General features: G+C 60.8%; 1 protein-coding gene across 1 annotated transcript in view; it reads right to left on the reverse strand.

The window, feature by feature from the left end:
- Positions 1-1,395: 1,395 nt before the first annotated feature.
- TMEM132E (transmembrane protein 132E) overlaps positions 1,396-13,850 on the reverse strand; it is a 235,336-nt gene continuing 222,881 nt past the window's right edge. The window contains exons 6-9 of the mRNA XM_073315392.2: positions 10,400-10,605; positions 7,473-7,752; positions 5,414-5,605; positions 1,396-3,139 (exon numbers count right to left, since the gene is read on the reverse strand). Of these exons, the coding sequence (XP_073171493.1) occupies positions 2,093-3,139; positions 5,414-5,605; positions 7,473-7,752; positions 10,400-10,605 (1,725 nt within the window). The 3' untranslated portion in view covers positions 1,396-2,092. The remainder of the gene's footprint in view (positions 3,140-5,413; positions 5,606-7,472; positions 7,753-10,399; positions 10,606-13,850) is intronic.

The following is a 13,850-nucleotide window of genomic DNA, read 5'->3' on the forward strand; positions in this document are numbered from 1 at the left end:
AGATGTGCGCTACGGGGCACTGCTCAGGCACCGCTGTTGGCATGGTGGGGCCTGCGGGGCGAGGCGGTTGGGGAGATGCACTGTGCGTCTTCTCAGGCCCCGCAATGAGAGTCATGGGAATGTGGCGATGGGAGAGGCCCAGACTCCGGGCTCCCTGGCAGAGGGGGTCAGATGCTTGAGGCCTCAAGGTGACGAGGCAGCGGCAGGGAGAGACCCTATGACTGCAGGTTGGCCAGGCCTGGCTCTGGGAGGCCCCACTGGGCTGTTACTGGGGGAGCTAGGATGGGACCAGGCCTGGCCCTATGAGCACAGCATTGTGGTTGAACTGCTCACTCAGACCCGCTCCCCACCCCTCTCGGGGTGGCACCTTCACCTCTCCCCAGGAGCAGCTGCCCCTTCCCAGAGGATGTGAGGGAGTGGGCCACATCTGGAGTTGCTACTTGGCATGCGAAGTCTCAATCCATCGCTCAGCCTTTGGGCTTGCCCTGGGCAGAAGCTGGAGAAGTGAGCAAATTCCCTCCCACAACCGTCTCTGTTGAATCCGGGGAGGGACAGCGGAGCCAAAGAAGAACCACTGTAATATGTTGTACAGAGGGGAAACTGAGGCACGGTGTGGGCGGTGCACGGAGGGTGACTCGCTCAAGCTTGCCAAGTCATCCGCAGGCTCGTGACTGGGTTCCAGGGCAGCTGACGCCCAGGCCCGTGCTTCCAACACGAGGCAGTGCATCCTCGCGAAGCCTGCGGTCTGGGAGCCGGTTAGCTGGGAGCTCAGCTCACCCCATACCCCGCCATGGGTGGGAGGCGAGCGGTCTTGGCCCCCATGCCTGGGGCGCCCCGGCTGAAGGGACCCTTGACGGGCCGGTTGGGGCCATTTCTGCAGGTGCTGCCATTTGTGGAAGGCACACACACCGAGACTATGAACTGCAAGCGGGGGGCGGGCACGGGACCGTCTGAGGAGGAGCTGGGAGAAGCCGGAAGTGCTTGGCCCAGGGCCGAGAACCTCAGCTTTAGCTTCCCATGCAGCTCAGGAGCTTTGTGGCTGGGTTCGGAGGCCAACGGAGTCCCTGGCCCCACTCCCTCCCCTCCCCGGCTTCATGCCAGGCCTGGCTTTTCAGAAGCGAAGCTCGCTGCGGAGGGAAGAGGCCCCAGACGGGAGCGAGGAGCCCAGGGCCTGGCACAAGCAGCAGGGACAGACATGGGCGCTGGCCTCCTCTGGTTCGGAACAGCAAAGGGAGTGGCCGTGGCCGCTCCACGTATTCCCCGGGGCTGGTGGCAGCTGGGTTGGCTGGGTCAAAGCCACGTGGCTTCGCTCCAGCTTTCCAGGGCACTCCCGAGGTACCTTAGCTTGGAGCCAGGCCCCTTGCCCGCTCCTCCCCGCCCTTCCCCCAGCGTTCGGAGCAGCGTGTCCCGTGACACCGGTGGCAGGACCGGGCCCATCGGGGGGGATCCCTGAATGTATATTTATTCAACATTATTGTGCAACAAAGTAAAGCAGAGAAATCCTGTTCGTCTTCCCTGGCCGACGCGCGCTCGGAGGCCGCACCGCTCGGTCCGTGGTTCGCAGGGCGGGCCAAGGCAGTGTCAGGGCACGTGGAGAGTGGAGCCCGCCACGCCGGCCGGTACCGCTCCAGGTCTGAACCTGCCCCCCGGCCCGTCCCCCCCCCACTTCTTGCTCTATCTCAGCTTCTTGCTCTGGCTCCTCCACCCCCACCAGTGTCTCCCCCGTCACGCGGGGCTCCGCGGCCCCCGCTGCACCAGCTCCCCTCGACGGCACCAGGCGGGGGCCGGGGTTTGTGCAAGCAGCTTGCAGGCACCTTGGCACTTTGGCGGTGAGTGGGCGGAAGGCAGAGGCGGCCCCTTGCTCCCTCGGGACGCCGGGGTTCACCCCGCTGGGTTTGGCTCGCTCGACACTTGTTCCCTTTCAGAGAAAAAAGAAAGTGGCAGAAGGGATGCCCCGTGCGCGGAAGAGAGAGCGAAAGGGAAAGGGAGGGGAGTCTCGAAAGTCGGCTCTGGTGGTCAGGGTCTGGGGTATCCGCTCGGGCCCTGGCCAGCGGGCAGCAGCTGGCGTGGCGTGACAGGGCGCGGCAGCCCGCTAAGCGATCTCCTTGATCCTGCAGATGTAGTCATGGAGCGCCTCAGGATCCTGCAGCCCCATGTCCTGGCACACCCACTCCAGGTCCTCCTCGTCGGCGATGGGGATGGAGTTGTAGGCCAGCTCCTCGGAAGGCAGCGTGGCGAAGGTGGTGAACTTCACCCGCTTCCTCTTGGAGGTGGGGGAGTTGAGCGGGTCCTCACTCTGGTCCCTGGTGGAGCCCCCCGAGGAGCCGTCTCCCCGCCCGTGCACCTGGCTCTGCACGCTGGTCTGCGAGCTGCCACTGCTGTGGTGGTCCCCGTGGCAGCAGGTCTGGACGTTCTCCAGCGGGTTGCCGGGACTCTCGGGCGCAGGGGAGAGGTCATTCTGGGCCCTCAGGGGCTGCCCGTTGCCCAAGAAGACCCAGTGGTGGGAGTGGTCCATGTTGGTCTGGCCCTCGGGCGGGATGCGCTTGTGACTATACTTCAGCACAAAGACGATGCAGTTGATGAGGAAGACCAGGATGGCCAAACAGAAGACGCCCAGCAGGGCGTACATGCCGATCTCCAGGTCCGTCAGCCCCCGCGGCACCTGCACGAAGCCCGTGGGGATGGTGGGGAAGTCCTCAGTGGTGTGGGGGATGCTGGGAGCTCCGCTGTCCTGGCTGGGCTCCGGCTTCCTCTCCACATCTGCCCGCAGGGTGGTGCTGGCCGCGCTCTCCTCCCTCCCCGAGGTCCCCGGCTTGCTCGGCACGTGCCCGGCATCCCCATAGTCATAGGTGGGGTCCTCCTCGGAGCTGAAGCGCACCCGCACGCTAGCCAGCGCCGTGAAGAGCACGCTCTTGCGCTTGGTCTTCTGGCAGCTCTCGCAGATGACCAGCTCGGCACGCAGCAGGTCGCCAGCCCCCTCGCCTTCCGCCACCACCAACGGGAAGGCCCGGTCCTGGGTCACCGACACCACTTTCTCGTCCAGGCTGCTCACCACCAGGTTGTAGTCTTTGGGGTCGTAGAGGGAGAGGGGGGCTGTGGTGCCATCACTGTATGAGACCCACATGCTCAGGAGGGCTTCCTGCAAAACAAACACGGGGAATGGGCATCTACCTATCTATCCATCCATCTGTCCCTCCATCGTTCCATCACCCACGCTCTCCAACCATCCATCGTCCGGCCATCCCCCATGCTCCCCAACCATCTATCCTTCCCTCCATTCCCCATGGTCTCCAACCATTCATCGTCCACCCACCCCTCATGCTCCCCAACCATCCATCTGTCCCTCCATCCCCCATGGTCTCCAACCATCCATCTGTCCCTCCATCCCCCATGGTCTCCAACCATCCATCCTTCCCTCCATCCCCCATGGTCTCCAACCATCCATCCGTCCCTCCATCCCCATGGTCTCCAACCATCCACCCGTCCCTCCACCCCCCAAGCTCCCCAACCATCTACCCATCCCTCCATCCCCCATGGTCTCCAACCATCCATTGTCCACCCACCCCTCATGCTCCCCAGCCATCCATCCTTTCCTCCATCCCCCAAGCTCCCCAACCATCCATCCTTCCCTCCATCCCCCATGGTCTCCAACCATCCATCCGTCCCTCCATCCCCATGGTCTCCAACCATCCATCCTTCCCTCCATCCCCCAAGCTCCCCAACCATCCATCCGTCCCTCCATCCCCATGGTCTCCAACCATCCATCCTTCCCTCCATCCCCCAAGCTCCCCAACCATCCATCCGTCCCTCCATCCCCCATGGTCTCCAACCATCCACCCGTCCCTCCATCCCCCATGGTCTCCAACCATCCATCCGTTCCCCGTGCTCTTCACCCATCCATCCATCCGTCTATCCCCCATTCTGTCCAATCATTCATCCCCCATGCTTTCCAACCCTCCATCCATTCCCCATCCATTCATCCGTCCCCCATGCTCGCTATCCATTCTCTCCCTCCTTCCCCCATCCTCTCCATCCCCCATGCTGTTCATCCATCCCTGAATCCACCCATCCCTGAATCCATCCACCATGCTCTCCATGCATCCATCTGACAATCTTTTCAACCATCCATCCATTCCCCATCCTCTGTCTCTCTCCCCAGGTGGGAGTACGGGTTTGAAAGGACTGAGCTGTTTAGCAGGCTTATAAAAAGCCCACACAGAGAGAAAGCATAGGTTTCAAATGCCCTCCCCTCTTGCCCCCGGTGCCAACCGGTTACATTCCTCGGGCCCACTTCACCCCAGTGTATCTTTTATTTCAGCGGAAGTCCCATGACACCCGCCCGTCACCATCACTGGCACTGAGGTCTCTGTAAAGAGCGTGAGCTCAGTCGGCCTCTCTCATACCGCACAGAGCCCCTGGTGATCCCGTAGGGGGGCTGCAGCTACACACTGCAATATGGCCAGTGAAGAGACCCGGGATACCGCACCCTGCAGCCAGCGCTATGCCAAGGCACTGCTGCAAACGATTCCCAGGGCCATGCCTCACCTGGGGGCTCCTAGGCATAGCGGGCAAGTTTGGTACAGATGCAAAGTCCAGTATGCAAATTAGGTAGTGATCTAATTTGCATGGCTGTAAATAACTTGCATATAATCAATACACCCTGACCCAAGCAGGACACAGAGTTGCCAGAAGCTTGGCAGCTGTGGGTGGGGCAGGAGGCTCCTGGGGTAAGGGGGTGGGTTTCTGGCAGATCTGGGGTCGGTCAGTGGCTGGGAACTGGGGGCGTCTGGGGTAGGCAGATGAGTGGGTGCTGAGGGTATCTGGGGTGGGTGGTTTACGGGGCCAGGACTGAACCCCCTCACCTTCTGCTCCCACCATTGGCTGCCCTGGCCCTGCTTGGATCCAGCCAGGGATCAATGAGAGGGGAGCCAGAGAGGCCCCTGGCTTCTGCCGGCAGAGCAGATCCCACAGTGCCCCTGGCAGCCAGGGTCATCCCTGCAGGCCAGCTGGATGCATGAGGTCTCCAGGAGGGGCTGGGCGCTGGGGGTTACACGGAATGAGAGCAATGGGAACTCCCGCCGTTCTACGGGCACTTACAGGAGTGAGCTGGCCCCGAGGCCCCGCAGATAGGGGATCCCGGCCCCAGATGGAGCCAGGGCCTCTCCCAGTCAGAAATGAGCAGTCCTGCCATATCACATGGGATGGGGGTGAATTTCCGCTGGGCTGATGAGATGAGCCCCAACGAAACACATCCACATCCAAACGGCAGAGCAGTGAGTACAGGTCTCCATGTGCGGGTGTGGCACTGGGAGACTACAAGCCCCAGCATGCAGTGCTCCATGGGGAGCCAAAGTGCATGCTGGGAGGTGTAGTCCCACACTCTGCGAGCCATGCGGCATGAGCCCTGTGTTACCTGCTTGGAGAAGTTCAGGGTCTGCTGGGCGGCCGTCTTAGCGATGATGGTGTGGCTGTTGCCGGGGCTGGGATGGAGGGAGAGCGACAGGCTGGACACCACCTGGGCCTTCAGATCGATGATGCTGACCTTCTCGTCCGCCACCGTCAGCACCGTCTCCCCCAGCACTGCCTCCATGAGCGGGGACACCACCTGCAAGAAGGAGCGGTCGGGGAGCGGCCGTGATGGCCCAGCCAGTCACCCACCACCTCTTGGCACCACCCTGCCAATGCCAATGAGGGACCACCCCCAGTGCTGCGAGCTTCCTCACAGCAGTGCCCTGCCAACGCCAATGAGGGACCACCCCCGGTGCTGCGAGCTCCCTCACAGAGACTACCCTGCCAACGCCAATGAGGGACCACCCTCGGTGCTGCGAGCTCCCTCACAGCAGTGCCCTGCTGATGCCAAGGAGGGCCCACCCTTTCCCACAAAGCACTGCTGCAGTTCCCCCCTTCCCCTAGCCTCCTACTCAGCCAAGAAACATCACTGGCCCCCAGAGCACAGGGGAGCTGAAAAAGCGTCCGGCAGGGCCTCAGAGATGACCCCACGGGCACGACCTTTGCCTGCACCGCGCCCATGGAGCAGGGTTTCCTGGAGAGCACTGACCCCCCGGCAGCAGCCCTACTGACCTTGCGACGCTCGGCCCTTTGAAGCCAGTGTCGAAGAAACCAGGAATTTCGCTTAGGAAAGCGTAACCGAGCCTAGGCCCAGAACTAATTACAGCCCGAGCCGCCGGGCCTTGCAGTTAATGGCTGATCCAGCCCGCAGGGGAGGCATGTGCTCAGGAGATAACTTTAAACTGCTCCCACCCCGTCACCCCTCCAGCCCCGGAGGGAGGAAGGAGAGAGGCGGCTGCTTGCGGAGCTTCAAAGCCAGGATGACATTCGCAGCCAGAGCGAGGATCAAAGGCACGGCTTGGCCAGGCAGATGCTGCTTCTGGGGCACGGGGACCTCAGCGCGACGGGCATCCACGGCGGGGAGGACGCCCTCGTCAGCACGGCAGAGAATTTGCCCATTTACTGCCTCTTTGGGGGACTCCGAGCCCAGGATGCCAACACCCTGCACATGCACCTCTGGGTGCAACGGACACACCCAGGCCGGCCTCTGGACCGGAAAGCTGCAAAGGGCCCCCGATCCAGAGCCTATCCCAGCTGGGCTCCACCTTTTCCTTCTGCATACAGCCCCTCGGATGCCTGGTGCCAGCCTGACCTCTCCTTCTGGCCGAGGAGGGGAGGGGGCAGTACCTCCATCACAAACCCCGCCCCGGGGGGTCGGCTGCAGAAGGGAGATGCACTCCAGGGGAAGGAGCTTTGGAGCGTTTCCCTGCTGACAGCGTCTGGCACCCGGCATCGGCCAATCGGCCCCATGCCCATGGGAGGCTTTTACAGGCAGTGGGTGAAAGGTCCCTCCGCCCCTTTAACTCTAGGGAGACGGCGAGTGGAACTGACCCGGATCGGGGCTTTCCAGCGGGGTCCATGTGCAGAGCCGGGCTGCAAGCCTGAGCCCACCTGCAATCAGGGACGGCCACTGTCCTACCTGCAACTAGCCCCAGCTCAGGCAGCCCATGGGGACGGCGGGGCCCCTCTGGGGTTTCCCCAGGCATTGCCACGGAGCGGGCACCTGTCCCTCCCCATGTGAGTTGCTCCATTATGCTGCCAGGGCTGTGGGGTGGCCTAGCCATCAGCTGCTGGAGCCTGGTACAGGCCACTCCCTGCCTCCAGTATATAATGGCTGGAGAGAGGAGGGGCAGGAAATAGCCTGACCCCCCACCGGGGTGAAGAGAGGGACTTCCTCCCCTGCTTCATCAGCTGTTAGCTCAACCCGAGGGACAGAGGCCCCTAGGGAATCCCTGATCATCTCTAGCAAGTGCTTGCCAGCTGGAGTGCCCCATGAGCCCAGACACAGGGCCCCGGCTTATCCACTCACCCCTGTGCACGCAGGGCTCGTTCCTTCGCTGCCTTCCAGCTCCACAGCCATGCGATTCCCCATGCCCCGAGGAAAGGGGGTGAGGGGCCCGTACCTTGAAGAGCGTGGTGCCCGGCTCCCGCCCGGCCAGCGTGCTGCTGTCCACCAGCTGGGCCACCCGGGGGTCATCCACCTTCATGAAGTCGCTGACCAGGTCGGTGACCTCCACCAGCCAGTCGGGTCCCAGCATGGTGATGACCTGGTCGGTGCCCTCCGAGGAGGTGGTGTGGAACTGGGTGAAGACCTGCAGGGTGGCGTGTTGGTACTGCAGGGTGCAGCCCCGGTTCTGCTTCCGCTCATCCTCATCCTCATCATCCTCGCTCTCCCGCACGGACCTGGGGGCACAAGACAGATCAGCCACCCTGCCTTGGCTGGGGCTGCCCCTGCTCTGCAGCTACCGGGTACCAAGGTGATGGAGGCCAGAGACCGGTGAGGGACGCATTGCCGGAATGGCGTACTGGCTAGGCGGCAGTTCTGCCGGAAAGGATCTGGGGGCTATCGGGGATCGCAAACTGAGCAGGAGCCAAGAGCGTGAGGCCGTTGCGAAAAGGGCCGTATTAACTGGAGTGTTGTACGTAATTGTCCCATGCCGCTCAGCGCTGGGGAGGCCTCAGATGGAGCGCTGTGTCCAGTTCCGGGCGCCGCACTTTCCGAGAGATGTGATCAAACTGGAGAAAGTCGGGAGGAGAGCCACAAAAATGGTCAAAGGTTTAGAAAACCTGACCTGGGAGGAGAGATTGACAGAACTGAGTGTGTTCAGATTCTAGAGAAGAAAAGACTTGGGGGCACCTGATAAAAGCCATCAAATATGTAAATAGCTGCTCGAAAGAGGATGGGGATCATTTGCTCTCCATGCCCACTGAGGTCAGGACAAGCAATCAGCTTAGTTTGCAGCAAAGGAAATTCAGGTTAGATATTAGGAAACACGTTCTATCTCTAAGAATATTCAAACTCTGGAACAGGTGACCTAGGCTGGATCCCCGTCGTTGAAGGTTTTACCAACTGGTTGGGCAAACACCTGTCAGGGATGGTCTAGCCCGTTTACTTGCTCCTGCTTCAGAGCAGGGGGTTTGGATGAAAAGACTTCTTGATTTCCCCTGCTGCCCGACTGATCTATGATTCTCTCGCAGGTGGCTCGCTATATAGGCACGCTCCCCCACTTCCAGCTGTCACTGTGCAGTTCAGCAGCCTCCATGCTCCACCCCAGAGGTAGCTGCAATTCAGCGGTGAGGCCTGTGTCTAACTCAAGATGTGCAGTAGCATTGCTACAGAGAGCAAACCACCCCCGGGGGCAGAAGACCGTGTGGGCAGCTGGCTGACAAAAGGGTTCTGGATGCAGGTGGCCCTGGATGGCAGATCCCATGGCACGTGGCATTTGCTGTTGGAGGGGATGGGGTTAATGTGAAGGGCCAGGGCCAGCTCTATTGGTGCATCCTGAACAAAAGGCCTTGGCCCGCTGTACCCACGGGAGCTGAAAGGGTGTGTAAGGCATGTGCTCTGTATATCAGGTGAATTACGGTAGTTCCTAGGCACCTGTCCTGAACCAGGACCCCCGTTGTGCTGGGCACTGTACATTATTTATTAGATGGATTACGGCAGTGTCCAGGAAAGGAGTGGGTGGGTGTGGGCGTGGGCGTGTTCACATGAATATGTGCACCTGGGCCTCCCTGCAGGCACCTGCGTAGTCCCATGCACATTCACGACTTGGCCTGTGCTTGTGGGCATCTGGGGGTGAGGGAAGGTGTACCCGGGGGCACGCGTGTACGTGGCACGCGTGCCTGGATAGGTGCCCATCTGCGGCGGTACGTCTGTGTGTGTGTGCCCAGAAGTGTGTACCCACGTGTGTGCATCCGCAGAGGTGGCTATGTGTGCTTGTGTACATGTCTCCGTGCACACGTGTATTGTGCATTGCACTGACCCAGGCCCTCTCTCCGCTCCGCTCGGAGCCTGGCTGAGCTGTGAGCTGTCTGCACAGCTTAGAAACACCCCAGCAAAGGCCGCTCTTCCAGCCCCTGGGAGCTGGGGGCAGCATGAGGGTCCCTGGCGGGGGTGAAAGTAAGTCGAGTGACTTACCGGTACTCTGGGGCCCGCTCTGGCCCCCGGAAGGGGCAGGGCCTAGGGCGGAAAGGCGGGGTTGAGGGGGTCAGAGCCAGCCCCAGCCCACCCTGTAAGGTAAGTGCCCCCCCACCGGGGAAGCAGCAGCAGCCCGGGGCTCCGGGGGCTATTCAAAGGGCCTGCGGCTCCCCTGCTTCTACTGCCCTGGTCCTCTAAATAGCCCCCGCAGCCCTGGAGTAGTGGCGATGGGGCTCTCGCGGCTATTTAAAGGGCCCGGGCGGTAGAAGCAGGGGAGCCCCAGGCCCTTTAAATAGCCCCTGGAGCCCCACAGCCGCTACCCCAGGGCTCCAGCAGCGGGGCGAGGCTCTGGAGGCAATTTAAAGGGCCTGGGGCTACAGCCACTTTAAACTGCCCCCTGGGGAAGCCGGGCTGCCCCAGTAAGGTGCACCGGCTCTTACCGGTACGCCGTACTGGGGCGTACCAGCTTACTTTCACCTCCGGTCCCTGGTGACTCAGGCCGCAGGTGCTGGGGTGCCATGCGGGCCACATGCTGCCCCCTTCGGAAGAGGGGGGCTTTGTCTCGCTCTGCGGGGCCCTCCAGTGGCCGAGCAGGGAGCCGCCATTGGGCAGCTGGTCCCCTGGCGCAGGCTTTCAGAGCCCAGGGCCTAAGCCTGCTCCATTACTGCCGGGAGGAGGCCGTCAAGGGGAGCTGGGCTGATTCCCTGCCTGGAGGAGCCTGGAGGAGCAGTAAGCGCAGACCAGCTGGGCCTGATTTCCAGATGGGTGGAGCACCAAGCCAGTGGGAACCGCATTTGTGACTGGCAAAGCCGGACAAGGGCAGAGTCCCCTGCCCCCTGCTCCCGTGGCCGCAAGCGCCCCGGCCCGCGGGGCAAGAGCTCCCCTCTGGCCCCCCATGCAGGAGCACACCTCCTGTCCGGCAGGATGGGCACCCTCCAGCCCTTCACTTGGCTCAGCCTGGGGTCCGAGAGCTCGATGTGCACCGGCAGCTTGGGCACCCACACCGTCATCTCCAGCAGGGCGCTCAGGTGCTCGTAGCTGAAGGTCACCCGGGCGTTCATGGAGCCGCGCGTCTCCTTCCCGCTCACAAAGACGTAGTCGCAGCTGCTGGACACCTGGGGAGGACAGGGAGGGAAGCACCAGCACTGAGCAGCGGAGCCGGTGGCCTGCGGCCACTCCCAGGGCTGCAGGTTGGATCGAGCCCTGCAGCAGCGGGTGCCATCACACCTCCAAGGCGCTGCATTGGCAGCTTGGCTGGAGCCGGGGGTGGGGGGCAGACCCCCAACGGCGTGTGGCCTGGGGAGACTACAGCTCCAGCTGGAGCGCGGATGGCTGGGAGCTGTGGTTCCCGGAGGCCGCGGCTTTGCAGACGAAGGCAGCTCCGATCTCGAACACCTGCCAGGCGGGTGTCCTGTTCTCCCCGCCCCCCGACACGTTCACCTCCATAGGTCAAATGCTAAATGGAGGAAAAGTAAGGGGCAGTACAGGGATGTTAAATGGCAGGAGTTGTCTTCGGCTCGCCGAGGCCAGGAGCTGGGAAGGACACATCCGCCATATGGCAAAGGCAAACCATCACTAGACTGCCGCTCTCATTATGGGTCAGTCAGAGCAAGAACCAATCATTGCCGGAGCCGCACATTATCTGGCGTCACATCCCGGCCTGCTGAGAGCTGGGCTAAGCGAGGGGACGGCGTCCAGCGTGGTACCCAGGTAGCAGCCTCTGTGCAAGGCTGGAACTGGCCACGTGCGGGTCGGCTCACTTGCAGGAACAAAAGGCCGCTGTGCACTGCAAGAGCGCCCCCAGTGGTCAGCGAGGGTGTTGCACTAAAGGGGAAGCAGCAGCAGCCCGGGGCTCCGGGGGCTATTTAAAGGGCCCACGGCTCCCCTGCTTCTACCGCCCTGGTCCTCTAAATAGCCCCCGCAGCCCTGGAGTAGTGGCGATGGGGCTCTCGTGGCTATTTAAAGGGCCCGGGCGGTAGAAGCAGGGGAACCCCAGGCCCTTTAAATAGCCGCTGGAGCCCCATAGCCGCTACCCCAGGGCTCCAGCAGCGGGGCGGGGCTCTGGAGGCAATTTAAAGGGCCTGGGGCTACAGCCACTTTACATTGCCCCCTGGGGAAGCCGGGCTGCCCCAGTACGGTGCACCGGCTCTTACCGGTACGCCGTACTGGGGCGTACCAGCTTACTTTCACCTCTGGTCCCTGGTGACACAGGCCGCAGGTGCTGGGGTGCCATGCGGGCTGCATGCTGCCCCCTTCGGAAGAGGGGGGCTTTGTCTCGCTCTGCGGGGCCCTCCAGTGGCCGAGCAGGGAGCCGCCATTGGGCAGCTTGTCCCCTGGCGCAGGCTTTCAGAGCCCAGGGCCTAAGCCTGCTCCATTACTGCCGGGAGGAGGCCGTCAAGGGGAGCTGGGCTGATTCCCTGCCTGGAGGAGCCTGGAGGAGCAGTAAGCGCAGACCAGCTGGGCCTGATTTCCAGATGGGTGGAGCGTGTGGAAAGGGGACGGAGCCCTGCCTGGCTTTCGACCCTCTGGAGGATTGGGAACCAGGGGTGTGATCCTGCTAGGTAGTGAGCGGCCCCTGGAGGTGCCGACTGCCCCCACATTGGAGGCCTTTGCACCAGCAGTTACCCAATGTGCGTGTGCGATCGTAGCAAACGTGCACACAGCAAGCAAGCAGTTGCACAGATGGTCCAGTGGTGAGAACGGTCTTGGGGAGCTCCAGGCTCCGTCACTGCCTTGCTGTGTGACCACAGGCAAATGCCTGCGCCTTGCTGTGCCTCAGTTTACCCACCGGTAAAATAAAGATAATGCTACTGACTTTCCTTTGTAAAGTGCTTTGAGATCTATGGATCGAGACAATCAGCCTCTGTGATGCCTCCCACCACACTGCCCCCAGAGAGGCTGGAGAGCACCCAAAGCTGGTCAAAACAACCCCCCACCCTTAAATCAAATATTTTCATTCAAAAATGTTTGTTTAAAGTGTTTCCATTTGCGACAAAACATTTATTTCATTTGGCTTTGACTCAAAACGGTCGTTTTGTTTTGGCTCTGTCAAAACCCGAAAATGGCCTGAAATTCCATATGTTCCTCCTTCCCCTTTTCTGACCCCGGATGCGACAGGACAAGCTGTGTCTAGATTCTGTTTTGCCTTGTGCCATTCTGCACCTTTTCGAAACTTCTCCAACTGCGTGAAAGTGATGGAGCGTTTACATGACTTGTCCCGGGTCACGCGGGGAGATCTAAGAAAACCATCAGCTCCTAAACCCTACTCTTGGGTTACTCCACCTTACTCTGCACCCAGCCCTGCAGGAAATATCAGAACCAGCTCTATAAAGACAGCTAGCCCTCCGCACCTCTGGGATGCAGCCCCGAGTGGATAAGTCAATTGCATTAGACACACCGCTTCCCTGTGCCAGTGGCACGTCTTGGAACAATTTATTTAACGGAAGCAATCCCTATTAGCCGTGCATTGTTGCTAATGTATTTACATGGTATCTGCCTTTAAGGTGCTATTCACTAGCACCCCCGTCACCGTCATTAACGTTAATACCTTGAGACGTTGCTGCACCGAATCAATTTTAATCCCATTGTTGTGTCTCCCCCATTCTTTAATTTCCATTTATGCAAATAACATTAGTTAAATGTGCTATAAAACAAATATATCCTGAGGGGGCCGCTTATTACAGACCAATCCAAGCCAATTAAGGAGCTAAGGGAGGAAATTACTAATGGATTGCTCATGTTTCTTCTTAGGGCTGTAAGTCAAGAATGCAACATTGCCTGCCCGTAGGGTGGAGGGAGGATCTCACACCAGCGACTCTGATACCGTTCCAGGTCTCCACACAGCCTGTTTGTCTCTGTGAGTGCAATTCCACACCTGCAAATCATCCAGCCTGCCTTCCTGCACCCGAGATTGGCCGCTGACCCATCTGCCTCTGCAGATCAGCTCAGTTGGATGCACTGATCTTGGTTTGCAACTTCAGAAAAATATGTGAGCCCGATGACTGACAGGTGCAAAATGCTCTCCACTGAAACAGCAGTGGTGGCTGCAGACCAGGTCTGCTTGGGGAGGTCTGCAGAAGGGCTCAGCACCCAGGAGGGGGCCTGGTTTTTTCAGGGACTTGGTGTGCTGGATGCAGGTTGGACACTGAGTGCTCTGGAATATGTGGCCAGGTCACAATAGGATGTGGAGCAAATCTGGCCCTTGTTTAGGTGTCTCAATGGGAGCTGGACTCTTGGAATCTGGCCTGGATTGCGGGCGCTGGGTTCTGGGAGATCCGGCCTCGATCATGGGCGCTGGGACCTGGGGGATCTGGCCCTGATCGTGGGCGCTGAGCCCTTGGGGATCCAGCCCCGATTGCAG

Source organism: Lepidochelys kempii, chromosome 17 (genome assembly GCF_965140285.1).
Source record: "Lepidochelys kempii isolate rLepKem1 chromosome 17, rLepKem1.hap1, whole genome shotgun sequence".
Lineage (NCBI taxonomy): Eukaryota > Metazoa > Chordata > Testudines > Cheloniidae > Lepidochelys > Lepidochelys kempii.